At 41.9% G+C, this 23,671-nt stretch overlaps 2 protein-coding genes across 11 annotated transcripts; both read right to left on the minus strand.

The window, feature by feature from the left end:
* Window positions 1–458: 458 nt before the first annotated feature.
* LOC139031496 (zinc finger protein ZFP2-like) lies at window positions 459–9,252 on the minus strand. 10 transcript variants are annotated; one of them, XM_070456899.1, is made up of 3 exons: window positions 8,998–9,252; window positions 6,064–6,199; window positions 459–4,671 (listed from the first exon to the last, which is right to left on the minus strand). In XM_070456899.1, exons 1-3 carry the CDS (start codon window positions 9,034–9,036, stop codon window positions 3,647–3,649), a joined length of 1,200 nt encoding a protein of 399 aa, XP_070313000.1. In that variant the 5' UTR covers window positions 9,037–9,252; the 3' UTR covers window positions 459–3,646. The 10 variants fall into 10 exon arrangements, with proteins under 10 accessions (XP_070313000.1, XP_070313003.1, XP_070312998.1 ...); XM_070456902.1 differs by having other exon boundaries at window positions 9,055–9,251; XM_070456897.1 differs by having other exon boundaries at window positions 6,064–6,787; window positions 8,998–9,251.
* A 6,130-nt stretch (window positions 9,253–15,382) lies between these two features.
* Window positions 15,383–23,190, minus strand: ZNF165 (zinc finger protein 165). Its single transcript, XM_070456893.1, has 4 exons — window positions 22,729–23,190; window positions 18,663–19,145; window positions 18,029–18,167; window positions 15,383–16,356 (listed from the first exon to the last, which is right to left on the minus strand). Exons 2-4 carry the CDS (start codon window positions 19,071–19,073, stop codon window positions 15,452–15,454), a joined length of 1,455 nt encoding a protein of 484 aa, XP_070312994.1. The 5' UTR covers window positions 19,074–19,145; window positions 22,729–23,190; the 3' UTR covers window positions 15,383–15,451.
* Between the last annotated feature and the right edge of the window lie 481 nt (window positions 23,191–23,671).

Here is a 23,671-nt window from a genome sequence, read left to right on the forward strand (position 1 = left end):
AGATATATACACTCACTTGCTTTCACTATTTACACAGACAGAAACAAAATGAACTAAGAATTCAACTCAAGAAATCAGAAAAAGAATGAGGAAGAAACCCCAAAGGTTAGAGAAGAAATCAAGATAAAAGGAGAAGTAAATGAATTAGAAAACAGAAAAAGTCATGTTAATAAATAAATCTAAGAATGGAATCTTTGTAAACAAGCCCATAAAAACAACAAACCCATGGTAAATCCAACTGAGAGAAAAATTATCAATGTTTCCTCATCAGGTATCAGTATCTCATCAAATAATAGCAGGTGAGGAAATAAGTATGCTACCGAAAATTTTTAAAACTCTTAGTGAAAAACCATTAGTTCCAAAATTCATTCAAGAAATTGATAAATCTAAGTCAGTACTAAATAACGGAAAAAAAACAAACAAACACAAAACTATTAAAGAATCATCTCCAGGAAGGCTCAGATATTCTGTAGCATTTTAATTTTTAAAGAGTTTACATGTATAGATGAATTCTAACTTTTCCATTTGGAATATAAAATAGAAAGAAAAGGAATCTATTTTCATCACCTATATGTTGACATTTTGTTGTCATTTACTTCCAATTTTTGCTACTTTAAATGTTTAAAATAGTGTGTGATCTTATTCTATAAACATTTTAGTAGGCTGCTTAACTGTAATATAATAAAACTGTTCATTTAAAAAATTATATGTAGACACAGATATAATAGTGCTCATAGAAGAGATGGAAAGTTTACATGAGATATATTATAAGGTGCTTGGTACAGTGTCTGGGACACTGGCGTTCAACAAATGGTAGCTACTATTGTTATAGTTTGCAAAGGGCTTTTCCTTTTGCAGATATTATTTAATTCATAATGGGTATTACTATCTCTCAACATGCTTTTTCCTCTTTAATGGAATAGGCAAGCCTAGGGCAGTACGAGTTCTAAGTGGCAAGGTCCTGGATACTGTCCGAAATAGAGCCAAGATAACAATTTGTGGTTGGTTAGGTGAGGGAGAGGGGCTCCCCTGGTGGCTCAGAGCTAAAGAATCAGCCTGCCAATGCAGGAGATGCAGGTTTGATCCCTGAACTGGGAAGATCCCCTGGAGAAAGAAATGGCAATCCACTCCAGAATGACTGCCTGGAAAAACCCCACAGACAAGAGGAGCCCGGCAGGCTACAGTCCATGGGGTCCCAAAGAGTTGGATATGACTAGTGACTGAACAACAACAATGCATCCCAGAGAGGCCAAGAATATATTATTGCTCTTCAAGAGAATCCTGCTTTGTTGGTTTTGCTAAGAAGGAGCGTCCAGGCTGAGCAGAGTTCAACAAGTTGGGGCTTAGAGTGTGGTAGAGAAAAGAGAAGTGTCCTATGTCTCAAATCTCAGAGACGCACACAGGGCCAGGATCCTGAGTGGTTCATAAAGACATTAGTGAATACAGGTTCAGTTCTTTCATATGAGGGATTTGGCCTACATGGCATGGAAATAAAGGATTGATTATTTTTCTGAAGTCACTGGGAGACCCATGATCAAAGCAAGTACTCCAGCCTCTGCAAAGCCTCAATCTCCCCTTCATGTTTCTTTACAGATTGCTTTTTCACTTATGTTTTCATTGCTTCCATTTCCTGTTTGAAATTTCTTTTTCTAATGTCTCTGACCTTTCCCCTTTTCCCCTAACTTCTCTCCGCTGCTTTCCTTCTCTCAGTTTATCCCTGTCTTTCCCTTTCTTAACTGCTTTTTCTTTTCACCCCTCCCCACTTGCCCATTCAGACCTTAACCCACTGCTTTCCCACAACTGCTTCTATTACTGAATGCTTCACATTTCAACGGTTCTCTTCTCCAAATGATCTCTACTTTTGGACCTGCATTTTTTCAATTTTTCACTTAAATGTTGATTCTCTTCATATTTGTTTTTATGTTTTTCATCTCACCTGATGAACTGGTCTCTAAGAATTTGGTTTGTTGTTTTTGTTGTTCAGTCGCTCAGTTGTGCCTGACCTTGTGACCCCCCAGGGCTGTACCCCTGTCTTTCACCGTCTCCTGGAGCTTGCTCAAACTCATGTTCATTGAGTCAATGATGCCATCCAATCATCTCATCCTCTGTCATCCCCTTCTCCTCCTGCTTTCAATCTGTCCCAGCATCAGGGTCTTTACTAATGAGTCAGCTCCTTGCATCAGGTGGCTAAAGTATTGGAGCTTCAGTATCAGTCCTTCCAATGAATATTCATGGGTGATTTCCTTTAGGACTGACTGGTTCGATCTCCTTGCAGTCCAAGGGACTCTTGCAAGAGTCTTCTCCAACACCACAGTTCAAAAGCATCATCAATTCTTCGGCACTCAGCCTTCCTTACGGTCCAACTCTCACATCCATACATGACTACTGGAAAAACCATAGCTTTGACTAGACAGACCTCTGTCAGCAAAGTAATGTCTCTGCTTTTTAATATGCTGTCTAGGTTTGTCATAGCTTTTCTTTAGAAGCTATTATTATTGACTTTCAATAGATTACCTATAAATTGTATCTAAAGAAAATTTTAAAGTGGCTTTCCTCTACCTTCAGGTGCTCAAAAGTTACATTTTAAAATTTATTATTTAATCTAAATCTTCAAACTGTTGTTAGCAGAAAATCTTCAGAGAAATCTTATTTGGGAGGCCAATATATAAAACTAATTAAAGTGAAGCTGTTTTGGTGGTAAGGGACCTAGAGCCCTGAAGCCTCCTTGAGAAACCCTTAAGGCAGTGGTAGGGGTCACACAGGCAAAATGAATGAAGGGAGGTATATAAGACAGTAGGAAGCTATGCGGCAGTGGGGACCATGTCTCATTATACAATAGTCAGCTCTAGTCAACTTTCCCACATGGGAATGTGGTGCCTGGTGTTGCCACATCATGCATTTTTTTATAAGAGAATCTGGGAAGTCAGATTTTATGTAAAATCTCTTTAAGTAGTGGCAATAATTTTATATTACCAAGAGATAATCATACTTTGTGAGAAAAATGCATGCACAGGCTAAATAGAACCCATTGGCCTGTCTGCTCTCTCTGGTTTAAGATGTGAAAGGTCACTGGAAAATTGCAAGATAAATCTTGCTCCACCACCCCTAACCTATCCTACCCATGCAAGTCATAGTTCATTCCAATATTACAAAATAGCTTTTGTAGTACACAATATTTTTAGTGTATATAATTCATAGGCTAATATATTTTATCAAGCTAACCAAAAACTCATAGTCTTTTTTTTTAAGTGTAGATCAGATGTTAATTATAAATTCATACTTTAGCCAACTCCAAAAAAAGGGGAAGAATGGAAAGGGAAGGAGAAAAGAAACAGTAGTAATCTTTAAAATCTTGTTATATGTCTAACAGAACATTTAGATTGCTGGAGCCACTTGCTTCAGAGAAGAAAAGTTTCAGAATAATGAAATGAACCCTTCCAATGTCCTAGTTCATCACATGATGTGCTTAGTGGCAGAACATTAGTGTCTTGTTTGGTAAACCATCAGGTGCTTGTCTATCTCAGCTTCTATAAGTATTTCCGAGTGACTGCTGAAATTGCAATAGTGATCACAGAGTTCCCTACATCTAGCTGTGCTTTTTTGATGTCCCACAGGAATGAGCATAGATGGAAAATAACTCTGGACATTACCAGGGCTTCTCTTCAGTGTGGATTTGCTGATGTACAATGAGGTGTGAGCTCTGTCGGAAAGCTTTTCCACACACATGGCATTCATATGGCTTCTCTCCAGTGTGGATTCTTCGGTGTCCCAGAAGATGCGAGCTATAGCCGAAAGCTTTCCCACACACATCACACTCATAGGGCCTCTCTCCACTGTGCATTCTCTGGTGTCCAACAAGAGCTGAACTATGACTGAAAGCCTTTCCACACTCATCACATTCATATGGTTTCTCCCCACTGTGGCTTCTCTGGTGATGGAAGAGGCCTGAGCTCTGGCTGAAGCTTTTTCCACACTCACTACACTGGTATGGCTTCTCTCCAGTATGAACTCTCTGATGTTGTATCAGATGTGAGCTCAGACAGAAAGCTTTCCCACAGTCGTTGCACTGGTATGGTTTCTCTCCTGTGTGGGTCCTCTGGTGTCGAATAAGGCCCGAGTTATAATGAAAAGCTTTCCCACAGTCATTACACTGGTATGGTTTCTCTTCTGTGTGGGTCCTCTGGTGTCGAATAAGGCCTGCACTGTAATGAAAAGCTTTCCCACACTCATTACATTGGAAGGGTTTTTCTCCAGAGTGGATCCTTTGATGCTGAACAAGATGTGCCCTGTAATAAAAGCCTTTCTCACACTCATCACACTGATGTGGTTTTAACTGGCTATGTATTCTCTGATGGTCAGTAAGCTGTGAGCTCTGAATGAAAGTTTTGCCACATACATTACACGAATAGGATGTCTCTCCAGGGTGGATTCTTTTATGTCTAATGAGGCTTGACTTTAGAGTGAATCTTTTCCCACATTCATCACACTTATATCTCTTCTCATTTGAAGTGTTTCTCTGATATCTTTCCATCCATCCTTTATGTTCTTGGGTTTCTCCACATTCAAAAGCCTCTCCATTGATTTGGTCTGAAAACTTTTCTTGGGATTCCGTATCTACAGTAAGTTCCTGCTTTTCATCCGGTTCTTCTTTCTTTATTCTTATCACATCATCTGAAGTAAAAAACACAGTATTCAAATGTCACTGAAATATACAGGAAATAAAATGAAACATTTATTAGACATACACAGCTTCAATATACTAACAAAATGATTTTACAACATCTGAAGAGGAGATTGGGAGATGGCAAAGGAAGAGATTAGCAGCCACTGGATGGCGAGGGAGTGATTCAAGAAAAGAGTAGAGAAAAATCAGGGAGGATGATGAGGGATCTAACGAATAATCGCTGTGAACAATAGGAGAAGATCTCAGATAAGAGCGAGTTCATCAGGGAGGCCACAAGTTGGGTAGAGAGGGATGAAAGAGCAGAAACTGTGGGAGTAACAAAACAAGACAGGAAGCCAGCAGTGGCAGGTATCAAGATGGAACCATGAAATAACTTTGTGCAGAGTGTTCTGAGGAATAATGGGAAGACCTTTAGACATATTAAAACATGAGAGATCAGCCAAAGAGAAGTATGACATGTCCAAATATGAAGAACAATGAGATTAGACTTTAGACACACAGGGTAAAAGAGACAGAAATTGCTTTAGCTCACAGAGACATTATTACTCTTCTTACAAAGAACACTGGGAATCTGTCAAACCTGAAACTACACTCTGTGGGTCATTTGAGACTGAGATTCTCAAGAAAACAGTAGTAACACAGAGAAGGTTCTTTAGCAGACCCTAGCCTCCCATCTGACCATATCCAAGGAAAGCATGATCCCATAATTTCTTTGCCTGTCTTTCCTACAGAAGTTCCTCTAAGTAGAGTCCCAACAACCCCCACTCTTTCAGGGTGAGAGATGTGGCCACCTCCTCAATGATCAATAGTTTCTGAAAAACAAAAGTGAGAGATCCCATTCAAGCCATGTTCTCCCTGTAGTAGTCACATTTTTAGAGTAAAGGGCAGAATTTATAACCATGTTGAAATAATGCAGGGAAAGGTGGTTTGCTTTGTGTGACAAAAGACACTAAATGAAGGAAAAGACAGCTTGGAGACAGTCACACTGGCCATCTTTCAAACCCACCAATTTCCTTCCCACTTGGTTTTGCACATGCTCTTCTGGCCTACAATGCTTTCCACCTCTACTATTCACTTGGTTGATTCCTATTCTACTTTTAGGATTAGTTACCGTGTTATTTTCTTAAAGAGACCTCTGACATACCTCTCTCCCCATATACAATCTATCACAGCATATTTATTTGTGTGGTTATTTGTTTAATGCCTCTGTCATCAGACTGTTGTAAGCTCCATGAAAACAGATCATGTCCACTTTGTTTATTATGCCCAGTGCCTTGCACAGTGCCTGGAATATAACAGGTACTTAACATACATCTGCTGAATGATGAACAATTCTAAGGTCTTCAGGGGAGCTATATGACCTACGTGTCAACACTAACCACAATCCTGTTGGTGTTGAGGGTCCTTAAACTGGATTTCCATGGTGTGAGGCTGGAGATATGCTGCTTTCTTAGCTGGATCCAGAGGTACCGATGTCTCAGAAAGCACTTCCTGTGTCCAGGCGTGGGTTGAAACCTGAGGATAAGCAAGCTCATTTAGGCAACTGAAGGGCCCACAGAGTAAATGATCCCCAGAAATCCCACAAAGGACCAGCCTGGATGCCCACTTCCCAACTCTGTCCCCACTGAGCATAGGGCCCTTTCCTATCCGCTGGCCTGATTAATCTAACTTCCTCTCCAGATCTTCCAGCATAGCCGCTGCCTCCTCCCCACTCTCTGGATTGCTTCTGTATCCAGTCCTGCAGTTCCTCAGGCAGTATGGTTGAGCTGCGCCAGCACCACCAAGTCCAACGTCTGTTCCTTGGTGGGTATCTCAGGCCTTACCGCTCATAGTAGAATACCCAGAGCTGGCACAAGACTGCAAAGGGCCAAGGAGTCTCTTGGTAGCAGAACTATGGGAAGCGGTGGTGGAATAACTCCTGGTTGTTTTGGCTGCTCTCCTTTGGGCCAGATCTCTTATTCCCAGCATGCCCTTTTTATTAGTTACTTCAAAGAGCCCTTATTGACTCTTCAGGAACCTCTAGATGAAAACCAGTGGCCATTCTTGCTCCAATGGGCCAAGAGGAGGATTGCTGCTACAAGTGTTATCCTTTAGGGCACACTCCTAGGGTTACAGAAACCACAGTTAAAAAGATAGGAAGGCTGATTCAACATTTGAGCTCACACACTAAGTTTAATCTTTCTGTTCTAGAAGAAAAAGGAAGCTCAATCCCAAATTAAAGAGAATTCAATAAAGAAAATGTAAAAAATAAAAGTTTAAGGCAATTAATACCTTTTTCTAAATAGAAGAAGGAATGTTTGTCAAGAGACAGCATTTTTGACAATACTGGGAATATTGTTGGATGCCTTATTCCTCCAAGTAACAGCAAAACAATTAGTTGATATGGCCAAGTTAAGTTTATTCTTATGAGAAATGGAGAGCACTTTGATAGTCTTGCTAGTACCTCCTAGGGGAGAAGGCAAAGTCAGAATATTTACGAGGTTTGGGGGGCTTACGGCAGATCTTTCAAGGCAGGATAAGGATTGGGCAAGGATAGTGATAAAGTAGTATAGGTGAAGATTTTCAGTTGAAGGTTTTGAAAAGTCTAAATCCTACCTGTTGAAAGTTGAAGTGTTTGATGTTCACATAAATGGATAGAGGGGTAAGTTGTTAAACCACATAATTATCAGCAACTTTTATCTTTTAGGGCAAGTAAAGTTATGTTGTTGAAGAAATAGAATAGTGAAGTCACACTTAGGGAAGACAGTTGAGTACTAAAATTACGTTAGCGTAGGTAGCAGGCTGTGTGGGTGTAGATGCTTTCAGTTTTCTATGTAATAGGAGACTTAAGCAGGTCCTGTGGGTTTAGGGAAATGTGAAGTAACAACTGATTAGCATGGTGGACAGTGATTAAGAGCACAGGCTTTGGATTCCAAAAGACCTCGGCTTGAATCCTGTCATGTTTTCTTATACATGATAGCTTAACATCTCCAAATTTGCTTTCCCCTCTGTAAAAATACCTTAGAGGCTTTTAAACAATGTTTTATTTGAAATAATGTTAAACTTACTAAAAATTTTTCAAAAAAGGTACACAACAGTCCCTATAACCTTCACTCAGCTTCCCCTAATATTAACATCTTACATAACCACAGCACAATTCCAAAACCAGAAAAATGTTACAATGTGATTAACTAAACAGCAGACCGTATTATATAGCGTCTTTTTGAGGATAAATTAAATTCAGTGCCTGGCACTTAGTAAGACCTCAGTTTAGAGTGCTGCAGTTACCACTGTGACTTGGTCACCCAGCCGCTGGCTCCAGGAATGACGCCTAGAGCTTTGGTACACTTCTAGGTTTCCGGACACAGAACAGAAGATCACGCAAGGAGGCCCTCTAGTGCCTTCTCTGCACCTAGCATCTTTAACTCACTGGGCAGCTTTGGTAAACACCTCCACTTTCCCAGCCGTAGGAGAAAGACTGTTTCAGGAATAACTCAAGATAAAGGATATGGAGTCCACTAACACGTGTTCTCTTCTACTAGTTTAAATCTTCGGGCGAATAAGACAATATAGTAAGTTAACCAACCAGACTACAAATCCCTTTCCCATTTACCGCACTGGCACATCACGGTTCCCCAGCCTCGGGAAGTGTTGACTGTCTGTGTATCCTTTAAGCCACAAGGACCTGGCTGTCCATAAAAGGCTTCCGGGAGTAGGCGGCCGAGTTGGACAAACGGATGGCCCTCATGGAACTCCTCAGGTTAACATCACTGACCCAGGAGTCCTAGTCTTAGAAACTTTCTGGAGCGCTGGCCGGCAGTGGGGCGGGCTCCTGTGGAGTCTCCGCTGGCACTTCCAGCGCCGGCAAGAGCAAGGAAGTGACTCCCCCGACCCGCGCCCGACCGACCTGGGGGTCCCACCGCGGCGTCCGGCTGTCTTCCCGCCAGTCTTATCCCAGCCCAAGGGAGGCGGCCGCGCTTACCGATCCAGCTCCTCGGAGCCTCAGACCTGCCGCCAGCGGAAGTGCGTCCGCTAACCCTGCCCGGCCGTGCGCCCCCGTTTCCGGAGGCTTCGGAGGAAAGGTCCGAGCCATTCAGTGTGGCCGAGCCCCCCGCGAGGTCTGCACATGGGGACACCCATGTCTGTGGCGTTTTGATTCATAACTCTCCTCTTAAAAAGAGGATCTGAAGGCCAGCTCCGCGGCTTTGAGTTCCTAGGCCCTGTCCTGTTCGGGGCGGCGGGCGGGGACATTCCCAGGCGTGCTGCCCCTCCGACCACCACTTCTCGGTTCCTATTCTCTGACCCGAGTACACGCGTCCTCCTTGCCAGCCTACCTCTCTGGACAGCATCCGCCACTCCGTCCCGACCTCCATCAACTTGAATATATTTACCAGGCAGACACATCGCTCAACCAGAATGTGTCCGCAGCATTGCCATCAGCACAATTGCTCAGTCTTGACCCGCAAGGAGAGGAAGGGAAAGGAGAAGGATTAAGGCACATTGATGAATGCGGTGTTGTCCGTTCAATTTACAACCCGGAAACAGGCAAAGAGCAAAGTGATCTGCCCAAGTTTGCACAGCCAGGGACAGGATGCGCACCACGCATGCGTTACCCAGACCTGTCCTGGGATCCCTACAACGTGGCCACAGTGAGGGCTCCAAAGCCAGAGACTACCGCTGCTCAAATTAAAATGACAGTTTCCAGGCTTAATGTGTGACATTTAAAAATGAAACTTTTACAGGGCTCTTTCAGCCAGATGCAATGTAATGTTGGTTAGGAGCTGTTCAGTACTATAATAAGCGCGAGGAGTACAGCGAAAGTATAGGAAGGAGATGGTCCTTGGCCTAAGAAGCTTACAGTCCAGCTGGGGACACGGACTAGCTAGTGCTTAGAAACTTCTGATATGGAGTTGGGCAAGTTGTACTGGAATCCTGAGTTCTCCGGATTATTAGCTAAACTTTAATAAACCCATTTCCTATACAAATTAGAGATACTAGTAGTTCGCAGGAGTACTGTTGTCAGGTTGGTTTATTTCTTTTCCTGGACGGACTAAAGAGTTTTCAAAGCAACAGGCAAATTGCAGCTCAGTTCAGCTCAAGCAGATATTAGACACAAACTCTCAAAACACAGGAGCAGGTCGCCTCCACATACTCCTTATGTATTAGCTGTTCAGTCATGTCCAACTCTTTGCCATGCCATGGACTGTACCTGCCAGGCTCCTCTGTCTATGGAATTCTTCAGGCAAGAATAATGGAGTGAGTTGCCACTCCCTTCTCCAGGAGATCTCCCAGACCCAAGGATCTAACTCAGGAATCTGCCTTGCAGGTAGATTCTTTACCATCTGTGCCATCAGGGAAGTGCATATTCCCTGGCTTCCCCTCTTTTGTACTTCCTGTCTCTTCTTTTGGTTATGCCCTGTGCAAAATAGGGCTTGTACCTGCCACCAATCAATGAAAAGGAATGCAAATAGGCATACACTCAAGGTCAATTGACATTTGCAAGTTATATAACAGCACATCTGTTGTATCTGTCTTCCCATAATTCAGTCTGTTATAATCAGGTGTATATATGTATAGAATATTTATGAACCCTTACTAGGCTCCTGACTGCATAGAGTTACTCCAGGAAGTCCCTGAGGTTAGTTTGTATCCACTGTATACCTAGGGCACATGTGCAGGATTGGAAAAATCTCTGTGGTTATTTTGTAGCATATCTGGGAGCTCTCCTGTGTGTGCCTGGGAAGAGGTTTAGAGGTCTCTACAGGATACTAGCTTGTATCCTTTTCAGCAAGGGCAACCCTCCTTGTTCATGCCTACCTTCCTACCTAACTCTGTGATGAATTAGGAAATATTACACTGCAATGTTACAATGCAACAGGTAGTAACTTGCTGTTTTCCTAAGAATTATAATAAAAACTACTTGGTAATTCGATTTCTTACCTTTAGGCAAGAATCCTTATTATATTATTCTAGGCAGTAAGTGAGTGAACTCCTTGAAACTACCTTAAAAAGTGAGACTTTTCATTTTTGTTATTTCTGCATCCTTGTCTTAAACAGAGTGGCAATTCATTTGTTGCACAATAAAGTTTAATTGTTGCAAGTGGCGCAGAGGAATGAGTGCTTCAAAACTTCTTTGGCAGACACCACAAAAGGTTTAAGAAAATTAGGACCCCAGGGAGAGAACAGAATCTTCTGGAAAAATCCAACAGCTGATGGGCTGTAACTTGTACAGAATGCTTCCACTCTGCAGGCTTTTTCAGTTGGTAAATGGAGTAGGAAACAGGTGTTGGGGAGGAAAAATTTTCTTTCTACATTTCTAGGTTCTTTGGTTGGTCTTATAATTGACATAAAACATTCTCAGGAGAAAAACAAACCGAATTTTGTATGTATAGGAGCCCTGAAGATAAGAGGGGCTTATATGCCATCCTGACTTAATGAATGGAATAGGGGTCTGGGCTTCAAAGGGCAGGAGGGTAATTCACAGGAGGATAAGAAGAGCAGATGTTTGGTAACTAGGTGTTTGCCCTGCCATATATATAGGTCTTTCAGATTTAAAAAGTTATCTCTGGTAATAACTCCTTTTTTTTTTTTTTTTTTAGCACAAGCTCCCTATATAAATTCTTTCAAGTAGTTAAGGGAGAGGTAAAAGTATTTCCTGAGTCTTCCAGGTTGATAGATTTCAACTCAAAATAATTCCCATTCCAAAGTAGCACATTTAAGAGTAGTCTATTCTTCCCTCCTTCATACTCACTTTGAGTCTTGCTGAACTCCCATAACTTATGGGTCCACTGGAATTCTGTGCTCATGGGGGATTACAAATGCTACACGTGAATGGGGGCAAATCCTCTGCTCAGGCATATGCTCTGTTGTCCTATTTTACTTCACTTACAAAACACAAGTTAAAAGATAAAGTTAAGAATTTCAAGACTGTGACAACAGGGCATTAAACAAAGCTCATGACTTTCTGAAAGCAGGACATTTCTGAGCTCTAAGGCACTGTGTGACTGCATGAGTCAGCTTTGAAGCTAGTACCACACATCTAGCAGACACAGTGGGGAACCTTACAAGGGAGGCAATTGTGGAGCAGGCTTCAAAGAAATGGGTGATAAATGCAGGAAAAATTTCACCTGGAATTCACAGGTTCTGGTTACAGCCTGGAAACAAGATATGGTAGGATTGTGATAGACTTAATGAATGAACTAGAGTTAATACCTTTGAAAGACATCTTACAGAACAATTCCCAGGGCACAGAATATAGAAAGAGTGAGCACAGTCTTATTCCATCCTCAAGAGGAAGTAAAAACAGAGTGACTATCATATCTAGTCAGGGTGAGTAGAGACTTGCGTTCTGCAACCTGCTCCCATGGTAGTATGGATGCTTCTCTCTCTGGCTAGGACTTTCATTCCCCAATGTTCCCCTATTTAATCACACTTGCAGTCTTGTTTCATCAAGTTCTTTCTCCAAATCCTCCAACATGATCACTGGCTCCCTGTCATCCTTTCGCTGATGTTCTGACATCCAGGCCTGGTGCTCCTGGGGCAGGCTGGTTAGGAACTGCTCCAGCACTTGCAGCTCCAGGATCTGTTCCCTGGTGTGGCACCATTCATTGATGGCAAAGTTCCTAGAGTTGGTTCAGAGCCTCACAGCGTCAAGGTGCCTCCAGGTAACAGAAATGCCTAAAGTTCTGACTGGCAGCTACCTCCTGGTTGTTACATTTCCTCCCATGTTGCCTATTTTCATGGCCCTGAGTGTTGCCCTCTTCTTTCACTGTCAGGAGACTTTCCTGTTCCCTGTGATATTTCATAGAGAAGACTGAAGCCAATATGGCTTCTCCTGTTGCACAGGCTCTAGGGCACACAGGCTTCAGTAGCTGTAGCATGTAGGATTGGTAGTTGTGGGGCACGGGCTTAGTTGTTCTGTGGCATGTGGGACCTTCCCAGACCAGGGATTGAACTGGTGTCTCTTGCATTGCAAGGTGGATCCTTAACCACAGGACCACCAGGGAAGCCCTGGCACCACTTCTAAGGTGAAATACATCATTATTAATTTAGAGAAATGCCTACTGAAATCTTTAGCTGAGGTGAAAGACTAGTCATCTTGAAAACCACTGAATGAACCACTAATATATTAATTTAATGAACCATTAAAATGTAAATTCAAAAGGAAAACTGACAATTCTGGTGAATCGTGCGAAAGCATAAACTAGGTAAGACAGACACTACAACTCATAATATGGAAACAATGTGAAGCTTGGCCACAAGTGATGAGATTAAAAATACCAAACCAAGCATGTTAATGTTCTCCACTACAAATTAATCTATAGATAAGATTTCTGATCATGATCAGTAAAGGATCAAATTATGTCCAGATGTTTGCTAGCAATATAAACAGATAGGTCTGCATGCTTGTGTGTGAATACATATTCCCCACTGACAAGGTGCCTCTGCCAATGTCTCTGGAAGACAGACAGAGCTTCCTGTAGCCAGTGCTGGAGGGAGAGGGGGACAGAGGCAAAGGAGGAGGATCTTCTTTCCTCCCTCTCCCGGGGGCCTCTGTGTGCACGTGTGCGTGCATGTGTGTGTGCATGCATGCGTGCGTGTGTGTGTGTCGGGGGGTGGTGGGTGGAAGAGCAGCTGTGTATTCAAAGTTTCAGCCCCTACCTACAGCTGCTGGCCTCATCTCATAGCATCTTATAGCAGCCCAGAGGGAAGTTAAACCTTGGGAAACAGGCTCTTACCCCTTTCCAGGCCTGGGCCTGACAAGCCCGCCAGAAGCCCGCTAACCCTGGGCACAGCGGCTACTGCCTGGCCTCTCTAGAAAGATGCTCTGGGTGGTTGTCTCCTGGGGCCTCCAGGGAAAAGTCAGCCCAGCCTACCAGGTCCCTACTGCCACCATGATTTTGAAATGTATCACCCGTTAGTCTTCTAAAAGGATGATATAGAAACCCCTTCCCCCCAAATTTGAAGTTGTGTTGCTGTGTGGCAAGACTTGTGGGGTCATAGTTCCCTGACCAGTGACTGAATGCGGTTGCCCCAAGTGAAAGCACCCAGTCCTAAGACAGCCAGGTAATCCCCCAGGACTGTCTTTTCTGATTTTATATCCCATAGTCACATTGCCAGTGACATAGTCAAGGTTAAGAACTAGGGTTCTGGAATAATATGTATGTTTATATCCTGCTTTCACTGTTTACTATGTATTCCTGTGCCTGCTACTTTCAGCTCAGTTTTCTTAACTATAAAATGGGAAATAAAAATGGAAAATATAACAGCACGTGTTCAGTCATGTGATAGGATGCATAAGCCTAGTGCCTGTAAAAAGAAATTATGAGCTCAACATGACCTTAAAACAAAATACTGGGTTATCTAGATCCTATAGTTCAAGGTCATTGAAACACAAATGCCATTCTTATTAAGCTTCTTCATGGAAAATTTTGTTCATTAGATTATCGTATTATTAACATAAAGGTTCTGTTTCTAGTTAGTTTTCATATAAAAACATAAATTTGATATTTAGACCTTAAATGTTTTTATTTCTCACATTAGTGAAAAGGTACCTCATCAAACAGGTAAAATAAGTAAAGCAGGATTCACTTTTATATCCTGAAATCACTGGTAGAGCTCCAACTTGTTGCAGATTCCTCTCCACTCTTTTCTCAGATACCAACCTTTTCTATACTCTCCTGCCAGGCTTTTCTAGAGAGCAGCCAGCAGCACTGAAATAGTTTCAGGACCTAGTTTTGTAGTACTAATTTCCTCAGCCCTCTTCCAAAGTTGTTAATAGCCAGAGAACCCTATTTCTACCAAGACAACTCCCCAGAACCACACCATCCTCCCACCCCAGGAAGGTGCCCCAAACCCCCACAGCATGGCAGTAAAGTCCTGGTTATGCTACTGTGTATGTCCTCCAAATTCGAAGGTTTACTTCAATTTGCAACACCTTTCCTTACCTCTAACCCCAGCTCTTGCCTAATTTGCTTCTACTCCCTCCCTGTCTTCCTTCAATCTCAGGATTATGGCCTCTTGCTTTAAGTGCTCTTCTGGTTGTTTACTTCCTGGCATGACTGCTGGACAGAGTTTGGCTTACATATTGGAATGCCACCGTTGCATACATCCTCGTTTTTGACATGACTAATTTAGTTTTGTTGTATCTTCATTTTTTAAAGGAATACTTTAAAAGCACTGTTCTGCAGTACCTTGCTCAAACTATTCCATTTCGAGGCTTAGCTTACCTCTTCTTACGGAGAATCATTAACTAGAGTTAATGATAATGATCAGGCTCTCTTTACCTGAATCTTCTTTCCCCCACACTGTAATTCTGGTTATTTCCCAAGAGTCCTCTTTTTCTATTTTCATTGCCATAGACTAACTTATTTATTTGTTATTGTTTTGTCTCTAAGTTGTGTTTGACCCTTTTGCGACCCCATGTACACCCACCACACTCCTCTGTCCATGGGATTTCCCAGGTAAGAATACTGGAATGGGTTGCCATTTCCTTCTCCAGGGGATCTTCCCGACCCAGAGACTGAACCTGTGTCTCCCGCACTGGCAGAAAGATTCTTTATCACTGAGCCACCAGGGAAGCCTGACTCATTTATTAGCCTCCCCCAAATTTTGCTTTTCTGGTTTGACTTTAGCAAGCAGACATACGGCAATAAAGATTATATGCAGAACAGCAAACCAAAAATGAGAGAAAATAAAGAGATACTGGTCTTTCAGTCATTCATCTCAACCGATATTTATTATTTATTCAATGTTTTTCCTGTTCTATTTCCTATGAATTTAAGTTCTTTACATGAACAGGTTTTCCCTCTTGTGAATTCTCTGATGTTGACTAAGGTGTGAGCTCTGGCTGAAGGCTCTTCCACACTCACTGCATTCATAGGGTTTCTCTCCAGTGTGGATTCTCAAGTGTCGAATAAGGTGTGAGCTCACTCTGAAGGTTTTTCCACATTCACTACATTCATAGGGTTTCTCCCTGGTGTGAATTCTCTGATGCAGGATAAGATGTGAGTTCAGGCTGAATGCTCTCCCACATTCTTTGCATTCAAAGGGTCTCTCCCCAGTGTGAATCCTTTGGTGTCTAATAAGATCTGAGCTCCCCCCAAAGCCTTTTCCACACTCATTACATTCATAGGGTCTCTCTCCAGTGTGGATTCTCTGATGCCTAATAAGCTTTGAGCTGTGTCTGAAAGCTTTTCCACATTCATTACACTGATGGGTCTTCTCGCCAGTGAAAACTGCTGTATGTTTAATAAGGTTTGGGTTCTTGAGAGATTTCCCACATGGGTGAATTTTTTCTCCAGCATAAATTCTCTGATGCTTAATAAAATCTGAATTCCATTTGAAACTTTGGTCACACGTACTGTGTTTACAAGATTTCTGGTGTGTAAATTCATTTGAGTTCAGATTTAAGTTTCTCTCACAGCCATCATGGCTTATTTCACCTGTAAGTGTATTTTTATGGGTGAGGATTTTACTGAAAGCTGCATCCTGAGCAGATGATGATTTCCGAGACTCCCCTGAGTCTTTTTCCTGCTGCCTCTTTATCTTGCCTGCAGACTTACAGATGTCTTGAGGCTCAGCAGATCCTTCTGACACAAATTCTGAAATTCTTCCTGATACAATTCTCTGTGATTCCATTTTCTCATAAATGTCCAGCTTTGGCATGGATTCACTGTTTTCACTCTTGTTATCTAAAAAAAATGATGAAAAAATAAAGAGGAAAATATCTGTTTGCTGAACTAAAAGAAGGTAAAACTTTGAGATGCACCCAAGATAGTTACACAGTAGCCATGATTTGGCTACTCTAAAAATGTGACCTTTCAAATGAGAGGAGGGATGGATGAGGATAAAAGAGAAAGAATAATTGGTAAAAGCATATGTATGCAGTAGTTGGCAGAGAGAGGAAACAGACATGTGAGATGAGCAGACAACAATAGAGAAGAGTAGGAAGAGGATCATCACCAGCCAGAATGGGAGTGGGGGGAACAGGTAAGAAGACAGAACTATGAAATGTGACTGTGAAGGATTCTGGGGAACTTTGGGTTTATACTTCTACTGTTAGAGGGTGAAAGGGAGGCACCGTTTTAAAGAAAGTAGATGAGGACATAGATGCATAGAGAAAAGTAAAATTATAGACTCAGGTATGTGTATGTGGTGGGAAAAACCTCCATCCATCTATTCATCCAATCCATCTGTCCACTTCTTCATCTTTCATGGATAATCAAATTCTGTCATTTCTGCTAAATGTCCCCTATATACCTTCTTTTCTTTACACTTCTGTTAACTATAGAACCTCATCACTTCCTGTTCAGATAACTGTAACAGCCTCCTTGTTGTTTCACTCAGAGCTATTCTTCCTAGTCATCCTAAATACTCTCACCAGACTAATCATCATTGAACCTTGTCATTCTTACACCCTACTTAGAAATCCTAATCTCCTCTACAATACATCTGAGCTCTTCATACTCATTTATGATCTAGTCCTCACAAATTCTACCTTTTAGCTCATCAATCTATACTGTGCTCCTGACTCTATATTAAACTATATTAAACTGGAATCAAGCTGCCCCTCTTTTTATAGGGTTTCCTTTGTCTATAATAAGCTAGGATGGGAGAAGGGGTTAGGCAGTACTGGCCTTAGGGTGGGAAAATTTATAGTTTTAGATGAGATGGATGGAAATATTTCCAGAACAAACCTGAAAGCAGAATTTGGGTAATCTTAAAAATTAGTGTAATCTATTCTTGGGTTTATTTTTTAGGACCATATACACTTAAAGTGATACTGAGTCCTTGAACCTTTTAAACAATGAATTTTAGAACAGCAAAGAGGATTCTATGGAGGTAGTCATCACAAGTATGGCCAACTTTCTACAAAAACATGAGGGCTTTGTAAAACCAAAAGTAAAATAAAAAGGCAATAATATGGATCTTGTTCTATGTATCTGTGAATTATATTCTATTTCTGAGTGTATCATCACATATTTGTCTCTTTTTTCCTATCATTATATCTGCTTCCCTATTAACATGTTTTATTTCTATGCATGTGTTTCTTTCACTTTTGCCTCTTTTCTCATTCCCTAACATTTTCTCAACCCATTCATTTTCTTTCCTTTAATTAGCTCATAACATGAAAACATCTCATGTTAGATAAAGAACAAATGAAAAAGGAGACATTCTGAATAAAAAACAAAGTTCTCTCTCTCTTATTTTGGATGGACAATGATACAAAAGGAAAAGAGTTTTCTATTTCTTATTAAGTAATAAAGGAAAGGACCGTCTACAGTTACTAAGAATAGTCTTAGAAGGGAGGTTCACTGTCCCAGCACTTCAGGGACATGCACCACATAGAGTATTGCTCCTTACCACAGTCCAGTAGGAGCTGGGGTTCTGAAGAACCATGGAGGGCCATGGTGTCCACTGGCTGGAACTGGATACTAAGAGCTGGCCCAAGAGGTGCCACTTTTCTCCTGAATGGTTCTTGTCCATGTCCACAGACTGGAATCTGAGAAAAACAAAGTACATTTGGGCTTATGAGAGAATCCCAGTTGGAATTAAACATCTTCCCAAACCAAAGAGAATCTTCCAGAGTTATACAAAACTGGGGAAGGAAGAATTAAGTCTGCCTCAATTGTAAAAGGTAGCATAGTACCTAGCAGAGAGGGAAGAGTTCCTACAAAGCTCACTTTGGGAGCCTGGTGCCTCAGATGGTAAAGCGTCTGCCTGCAATGCAGGAGACCTGGGCTCAATCCCTGGCTTGGGAAGATCCCCTGGAGAAGGAAATGGCAACCCACTCCAGTACCCTTGCCTGGAAAACCCCATGGACAGAGGAGCCTGATAGGCTACAGTTCGTGGGGTCGCAAACAGTCGGACACAACTGAGCGACTTCACCTTCACTTCTTTTTCACAAAGCTCACTAGATATTCAATCTCAGGTCCCTTTCTCCCTATGTGCGACTCCATCCATCCTGGAGGTCTTAGATCCCCCAACCCCTTTGTACCTGGAGTGCAGCTTCATCAGTGCCTCTCTTTAAATCTTCCAGTAGGGTCACTGCCTCCTCTCCACTCTCTGGGTAATGTTCACGCACCCAAGCCTGCAGATCCTCTGGCAGGATAGCCAGGAACTGTTCCAGAATTAGCAGCTCCAGGATCTGCTCCTTGGTCTGGGTTTCTGGCTCCAGCCACCGACAGCAGAGCTCCCGGAGCTGGCTCAGTGCCTCTCGGGGCCCGGGAGAATCCTGGTAGCAGAACTGCCGGAACAGCCGCCGGCAGAGCTCCTGCCTGAGGGGATCACTCCTCTGTAAGCAAGCATCCTGCCTCCAGACAAAATCTTCCTCTTCCATCTTCACTATCAGAAGTCCTTCATCCTCCTGAAGGTTCTGAGCTGCAGCTTTCTTTGATTCAGTTGCCATCTTGAAATAAACTGTATTATCAGAATCCCACTTCTGCTCTGTGAAGAGCCTTTTTTAGTTTTAAGAACTCTCCTGAGGGATTAAAAAGATTACTATTACTGTCCAGGAAGACAAAAGATCACATCATAGAAAAAGTCATTCTCCATTATACAAAAATTGGCTGGGCATTTAAAAGCACTGAAATACCTGTTTTGTGGACTTACAACTGTTACATAATTTCCACCTAAAAGCAGCTTAAAATTTAATTTTAAAAATAAGATAATTTATAGGTATTAAATATAAGAGTATAAATATAAGGCAATAATAAATGTTACTTTGTCACACACAATTAAATTATATATTACTCATAAAGAAAATAACCATCAAAAAAGAGAAAAATGACAGAAGTGCTCAATAAGTTGGGGATGGAAAAGAACACAGTAGGTTTCAATATTCAGGAAAAGCTTAATTAAAAAACTAACTTCTGATGAATGGATAGAATTTGCCTAGGATGTTGGGAGAGAGAGAAACAGGAAATTACAAGCAACTGGTTAATGGTAGGAACACAAGTGGGAAGGCAAAATGTCAGTAGGTTTGCATAAATAAATTATAGAGACAAAGATTCTATTGAAGGAAGCTTCAAATGTCAAGCTCACGAATTCAGAGTTTATCTTTTAGGCACTGGGGAGCCAATGAAAGCTTCTGAGCAGAATGGCCTGATAAATACTGTTTGCGGAGATAAATATATTGTTCATCTCTAGGATGGACCATAATAGGATAGAAACATAAAGAGGTAACTGTCCTCAAAGTGTGGGGGAAAATACAGGCTTAGAATGTTATAATTATTCAGAACATTGAACTAGGATTACTAACACATCTCTTAAATAATAAAAACCAGGCAACTTTCCTTAAAGGCCAAGGTTAACAATTTCAGTGTAACGAACTTCTTCTCTCAAAATCTGAGATAAATCTGTTTCCTTTTGTCTCAACAATTCTCTCAGCCTTCTGAATTTAATGGCTCAGTCCATGTCCTAGATATCAAGGCCAATTAGATTACCAATAAAGCATAATAAACTGCACCAAGACCTGCTTATCAATCTTTTGTGAATCTTATCATTAGATATCAGTTCCTCAAGTCTTAGCAGCACTTGGGAATGGTCTGTTTGGCATCTGAACTGAAAAACTGAATAAAGTAATTCAGAAGTGAAGCCCTAGTGAAAGGCAAATATTCATCTTTCAGGTCCTTCTACTAAACATTTCACCAAGCTGACTACTGATTGTTGCACAAACATATACTTTATTAAGACCTTAACACGGCAAAGCATTGGGCTAGAAGTTATATGGCAGTGATTTCTAAGAAAGTCTGAATTCAGAACTGGGCTCACTGCCTGTCATGTGAGAACTTTGTTAAAACAGATTCCTTGGCCTTCTGCCTATGGTGATGCTGATGTGGTTAATATGGGATATGCCTGGATTTTCTGTATTCTGATGTACAGATATAAGGAATTTTAAAAAGTGTTTGAGTTTCCAAGGAGTTTGCAAGAGTTGGAAAGAAATGACACAAAACACACATGGATACAGAACATTTAAATAACAAAACCTGCTTCACATGATACTGAAAAAGTGTGATAAATGTTGAAAGCTGAAGTATTGAACAGACTGTATGGCAGAGACACTAAATAGCTTAATGGTTCTGAGGTAGGGGGAGGATGTGTGTCTATGTGTGCAAATATTTCCTACAGGTGGTGGGGCTTAACCTGAACAATAAAGGATAAGAAAGATCCAGAAAGGCAAAAAGGAAGGGAGAGTAAACAGTTGAGAAAGTGCGAATGAACAGCAGATTGATGGTGAGACCAGCTTACAGGGTGTAACTGGAGTGACTAAGAATTCTAATACCTCTGAGAAAGAATTCAGTAACTTGACTTTTGAGTTCTAGGTTCCTAACACTTAACATCTGTGGATAAAACACATATCATCTTGTATTATTTTCAATGTTTTTTTTTTATTGATTGGAGCCCCATGAGGTCAAGGACCATGCATTATTAATATTCTTAAGTTCTCACTTTTGTTGATTTATTGGATAAAAGGGGAAATTAAGAAATATGAATTTCCTATTGCTTTGTATATTCTGTATTTTAGATGCTAATGAGATATTCACTTAGGAAAAATTTCCAAAAGGTATTAAGAGATTTTAATGGAAAGAAGTTAGGAATGGAAATACAAGTTTAGATAAGATCCATGGAAAGGGCAGTTAAAGATAAATACTGAGGATAATTCTCCGAGAGTATGAAATGAAGCTCACAGGCTCAGACTGAATTTTGGAAAACAAGAGTCTGAGTGAGTGTAAATGAGGTAAAAATTTAGCAATGAGGAGGAGGAAAGTGGGAGGGGGGTTTGGAGCTATGATGTATGTCTCAATTCTTACTAATTTATTAGGACATTCCTTTGACATAGAGAGCTAATTGAACTTCTTGTTATTTTCTAGACGTGTTAAGTGTTTACCAGGTAGTGTCCTAATACTTTATGGGCATTATCTCATTCTACAACATATGTTACTCCCTCAGATAGCTGAAAGTTCTGTCTTCAGATGTTTAATCACTTCTTATCCACTTAAAACAGCTCAAAACTCTAGATAAAAATCATCTAACTTGCAAGGATTTGATATATTCTCCCTAAAGCTGAGTTTCAAATGTCTTAATAACCTTAAACTAATAAACATTTTTTTGAGCATCTAGTGCTTTACAATCACTGTGTAGAAGGAGCGTTACAAAACTAGCTAAGCAAATATGTAAATAAATATTACAACAGAGTAAGGAGTGATTGGAGGTTTGGTAAAGAGAGTAAGGAGTAATTAGTTACATTGGAGAACTGGTAATGTGGTTTCCTGTTGGATGAGTAGGTTCTTGGGTAGGTGGATGGGTAGCTGCCGGGTGTGTACCATGGGATAGAAGTATGAGGTGTGCGGGGCTATACCTCCAGCAGAGGTCACAGAATGGAACAGGGGATTCACAGTGCGTGATGACGAAGGCTCTCACAGCACCTTCTGTTTCTCACAGAGGCATTTTCCGGTCTTCCAACTAACTTGCCTGCTTTGCTGTCTGGTCTCTCATTCTAGAACGGGATACTCGTTTCAATATTAGTTTCAAGGCATCCCTAGTACACAGGGAATACTAAATATTTACTATGTGAATAAATTTCATGAGGATGCCGGAGCTGTCCCACTTTTCGTACAAAAGGGCCGGTTACTCCTCCCAGGATGAGAACAGGACTCTGGGGCGGACTCTGGGACAGTTTCTTCTGGCAGAACGCAGTCGGCTCGAGACAGATGCCACCTTTCCCCGCCTCGCCCAACTGGGTCAGGCCACTTCTTTTCCCAGTGACCCCAAAATATCAGCCAGCAGGAAGGCCCGTAGTCCCCCAAACCACGCCCCCTCAGCGCTCAACGATGACGTCACGCGCGGCGGGGTAACTATGGAAACCCCTATCCATTCCAGATATAGGCCGGCGCAAACGCTTTTCCAACGCCAAACCTAGTTCCACATTTCCTCGGGATTCCTCTGAGGTCCCAGGTCCAGAGTGTCCCAGGGCTGTTGCAATCCCGAAGGGACCATGATAGGGACTGGGTGTTTAAAGGAGACAAAGGACCGGACACCTGGGTCCCCAGACCCGGACTCACCTCTCCCACAGGGCTGGTTCCGATCGGACACTTCCGGTGGAAGGACGGCGCTGCACGACTTCTCAAGGCTTCCTTTCGCAGAGACTTTTGAGGCTGCGCAGAAGGAGACGGGCTGACTTTGGACTGCACTTCCCAGAAGCCTTCGGGTATCCTCAGGGTCTGGGACTCCATTTCCCAGGCATCTTTGCCCGTCTTGGAGCTCTTGGAGCTTGGAGGGGGCGTTTTTTCTCTTCTGTAGCAGTAAGCTTGCCTTTACGTCTCATGTGAACCTCATCCTTAACTTTTTAATGGGCCCATTTCAGTCTCAGTTCAGTTCAGTTCAGTCGTGTCCGACTCTTTGCGACCCCATGAACCGCAGCACGCCAGGCCTCCCTATCCATCACCAACTCCCGGAGTCTAGCCAAACCCATGTCCATTGAGTTGGTGATGCCATCCAACCATCTCATCCTCCGTCGTCCCCTTCTCCTCCTGCCTCAGTCTTTCCCAGCATCAGGGTCTTTTCAGATGAGTCAGCTCTTCACATGAGGTGGCTAAAGTATTGGAGTTTCAGCTTCAACATCAGTCCTGATTAGTCCCAGGACTGATCTCCTTTAGGACATTTCAGTCTAGAGCCGTGACATAAAAGCTCACGCAGCAGGGAAACGGTTCCAAGTTCACCTTTGGATGTACAGGAAACCCTTTTTCCGAATCCTTGTTTTAACCCCCCGGGTGGAACACAGATACATCAAGTCTCTAAGAACTAGAATATTACAGTAACTTAAATTTTACTACAACTCTTTCTCTTGTTTCCTTCCGTATCTCCTGTAATCTGAGTTAGTCATTATTACAAATTTTGTGTTCTCTTATTTATTGAAAAGATAGGTCTGTTTGGTGCATACTCATGAACGAAAAGTATATGCTTTTAATTTTAGTTGGTTTTGATCTAAAAGGCATTGTCTCAAAG

This window comes from Odocoileus virginianus, chromosome 27 (genome assembly GCF_023699985.2).
Source record: "Odocoileus virginianus isolate 20LAN1187 ecotype Illinois chromosome 27, Ovbor_1.2, whole genome shotgun sequence".
Lineage (NCBI taxonomy): Eukaryota > Metazoa > Chordata > Mammalia > Artiodactyla > Cervidae > Odocoileus > Odocoileus virginianus.

Excerpts from the sequence above, each read along its gene's own strand:
- LOC139031496 (XM_070456897.1), bottom strand. The coding sequence starts at position 6,316 with ATGCTCAGTGGGGACAGAGTTGGGAAGTGGGCATCCAGGCTGGTCCTT. Across the intron at positions 4,672-6,063 it reads TCAACACCAACAGGATTGTG|ATGATGTGATAAGAATAAAG; the intron begins GTTAGTGTTGAC and ends TTTTTACTTCAG.
- ZNF165 (XM_070456893.1), bottom strand. The coding sequence starts at position 19,073 with ATGGCAACTGAATCAAAGAAAGCTGCAGCTCAGAACCTTCAGGAGGAT. Across the intron at positions 18,168-18,662 it reads CTGATGAAGCTGCACTCCAG|ATTCCAGTCTGTGGACATGG; the intron begins GTACAAAGGGGT and ends TGTTTTTCTCAG. Across the intron at positions 16,357-18,028 it reads CCAGCTCCTACTGGACTGTG|ATAACAAGAGTGAAAACAGT; the intron begins GTAAGGAGCAAT and ends CATTTTTTTTAG.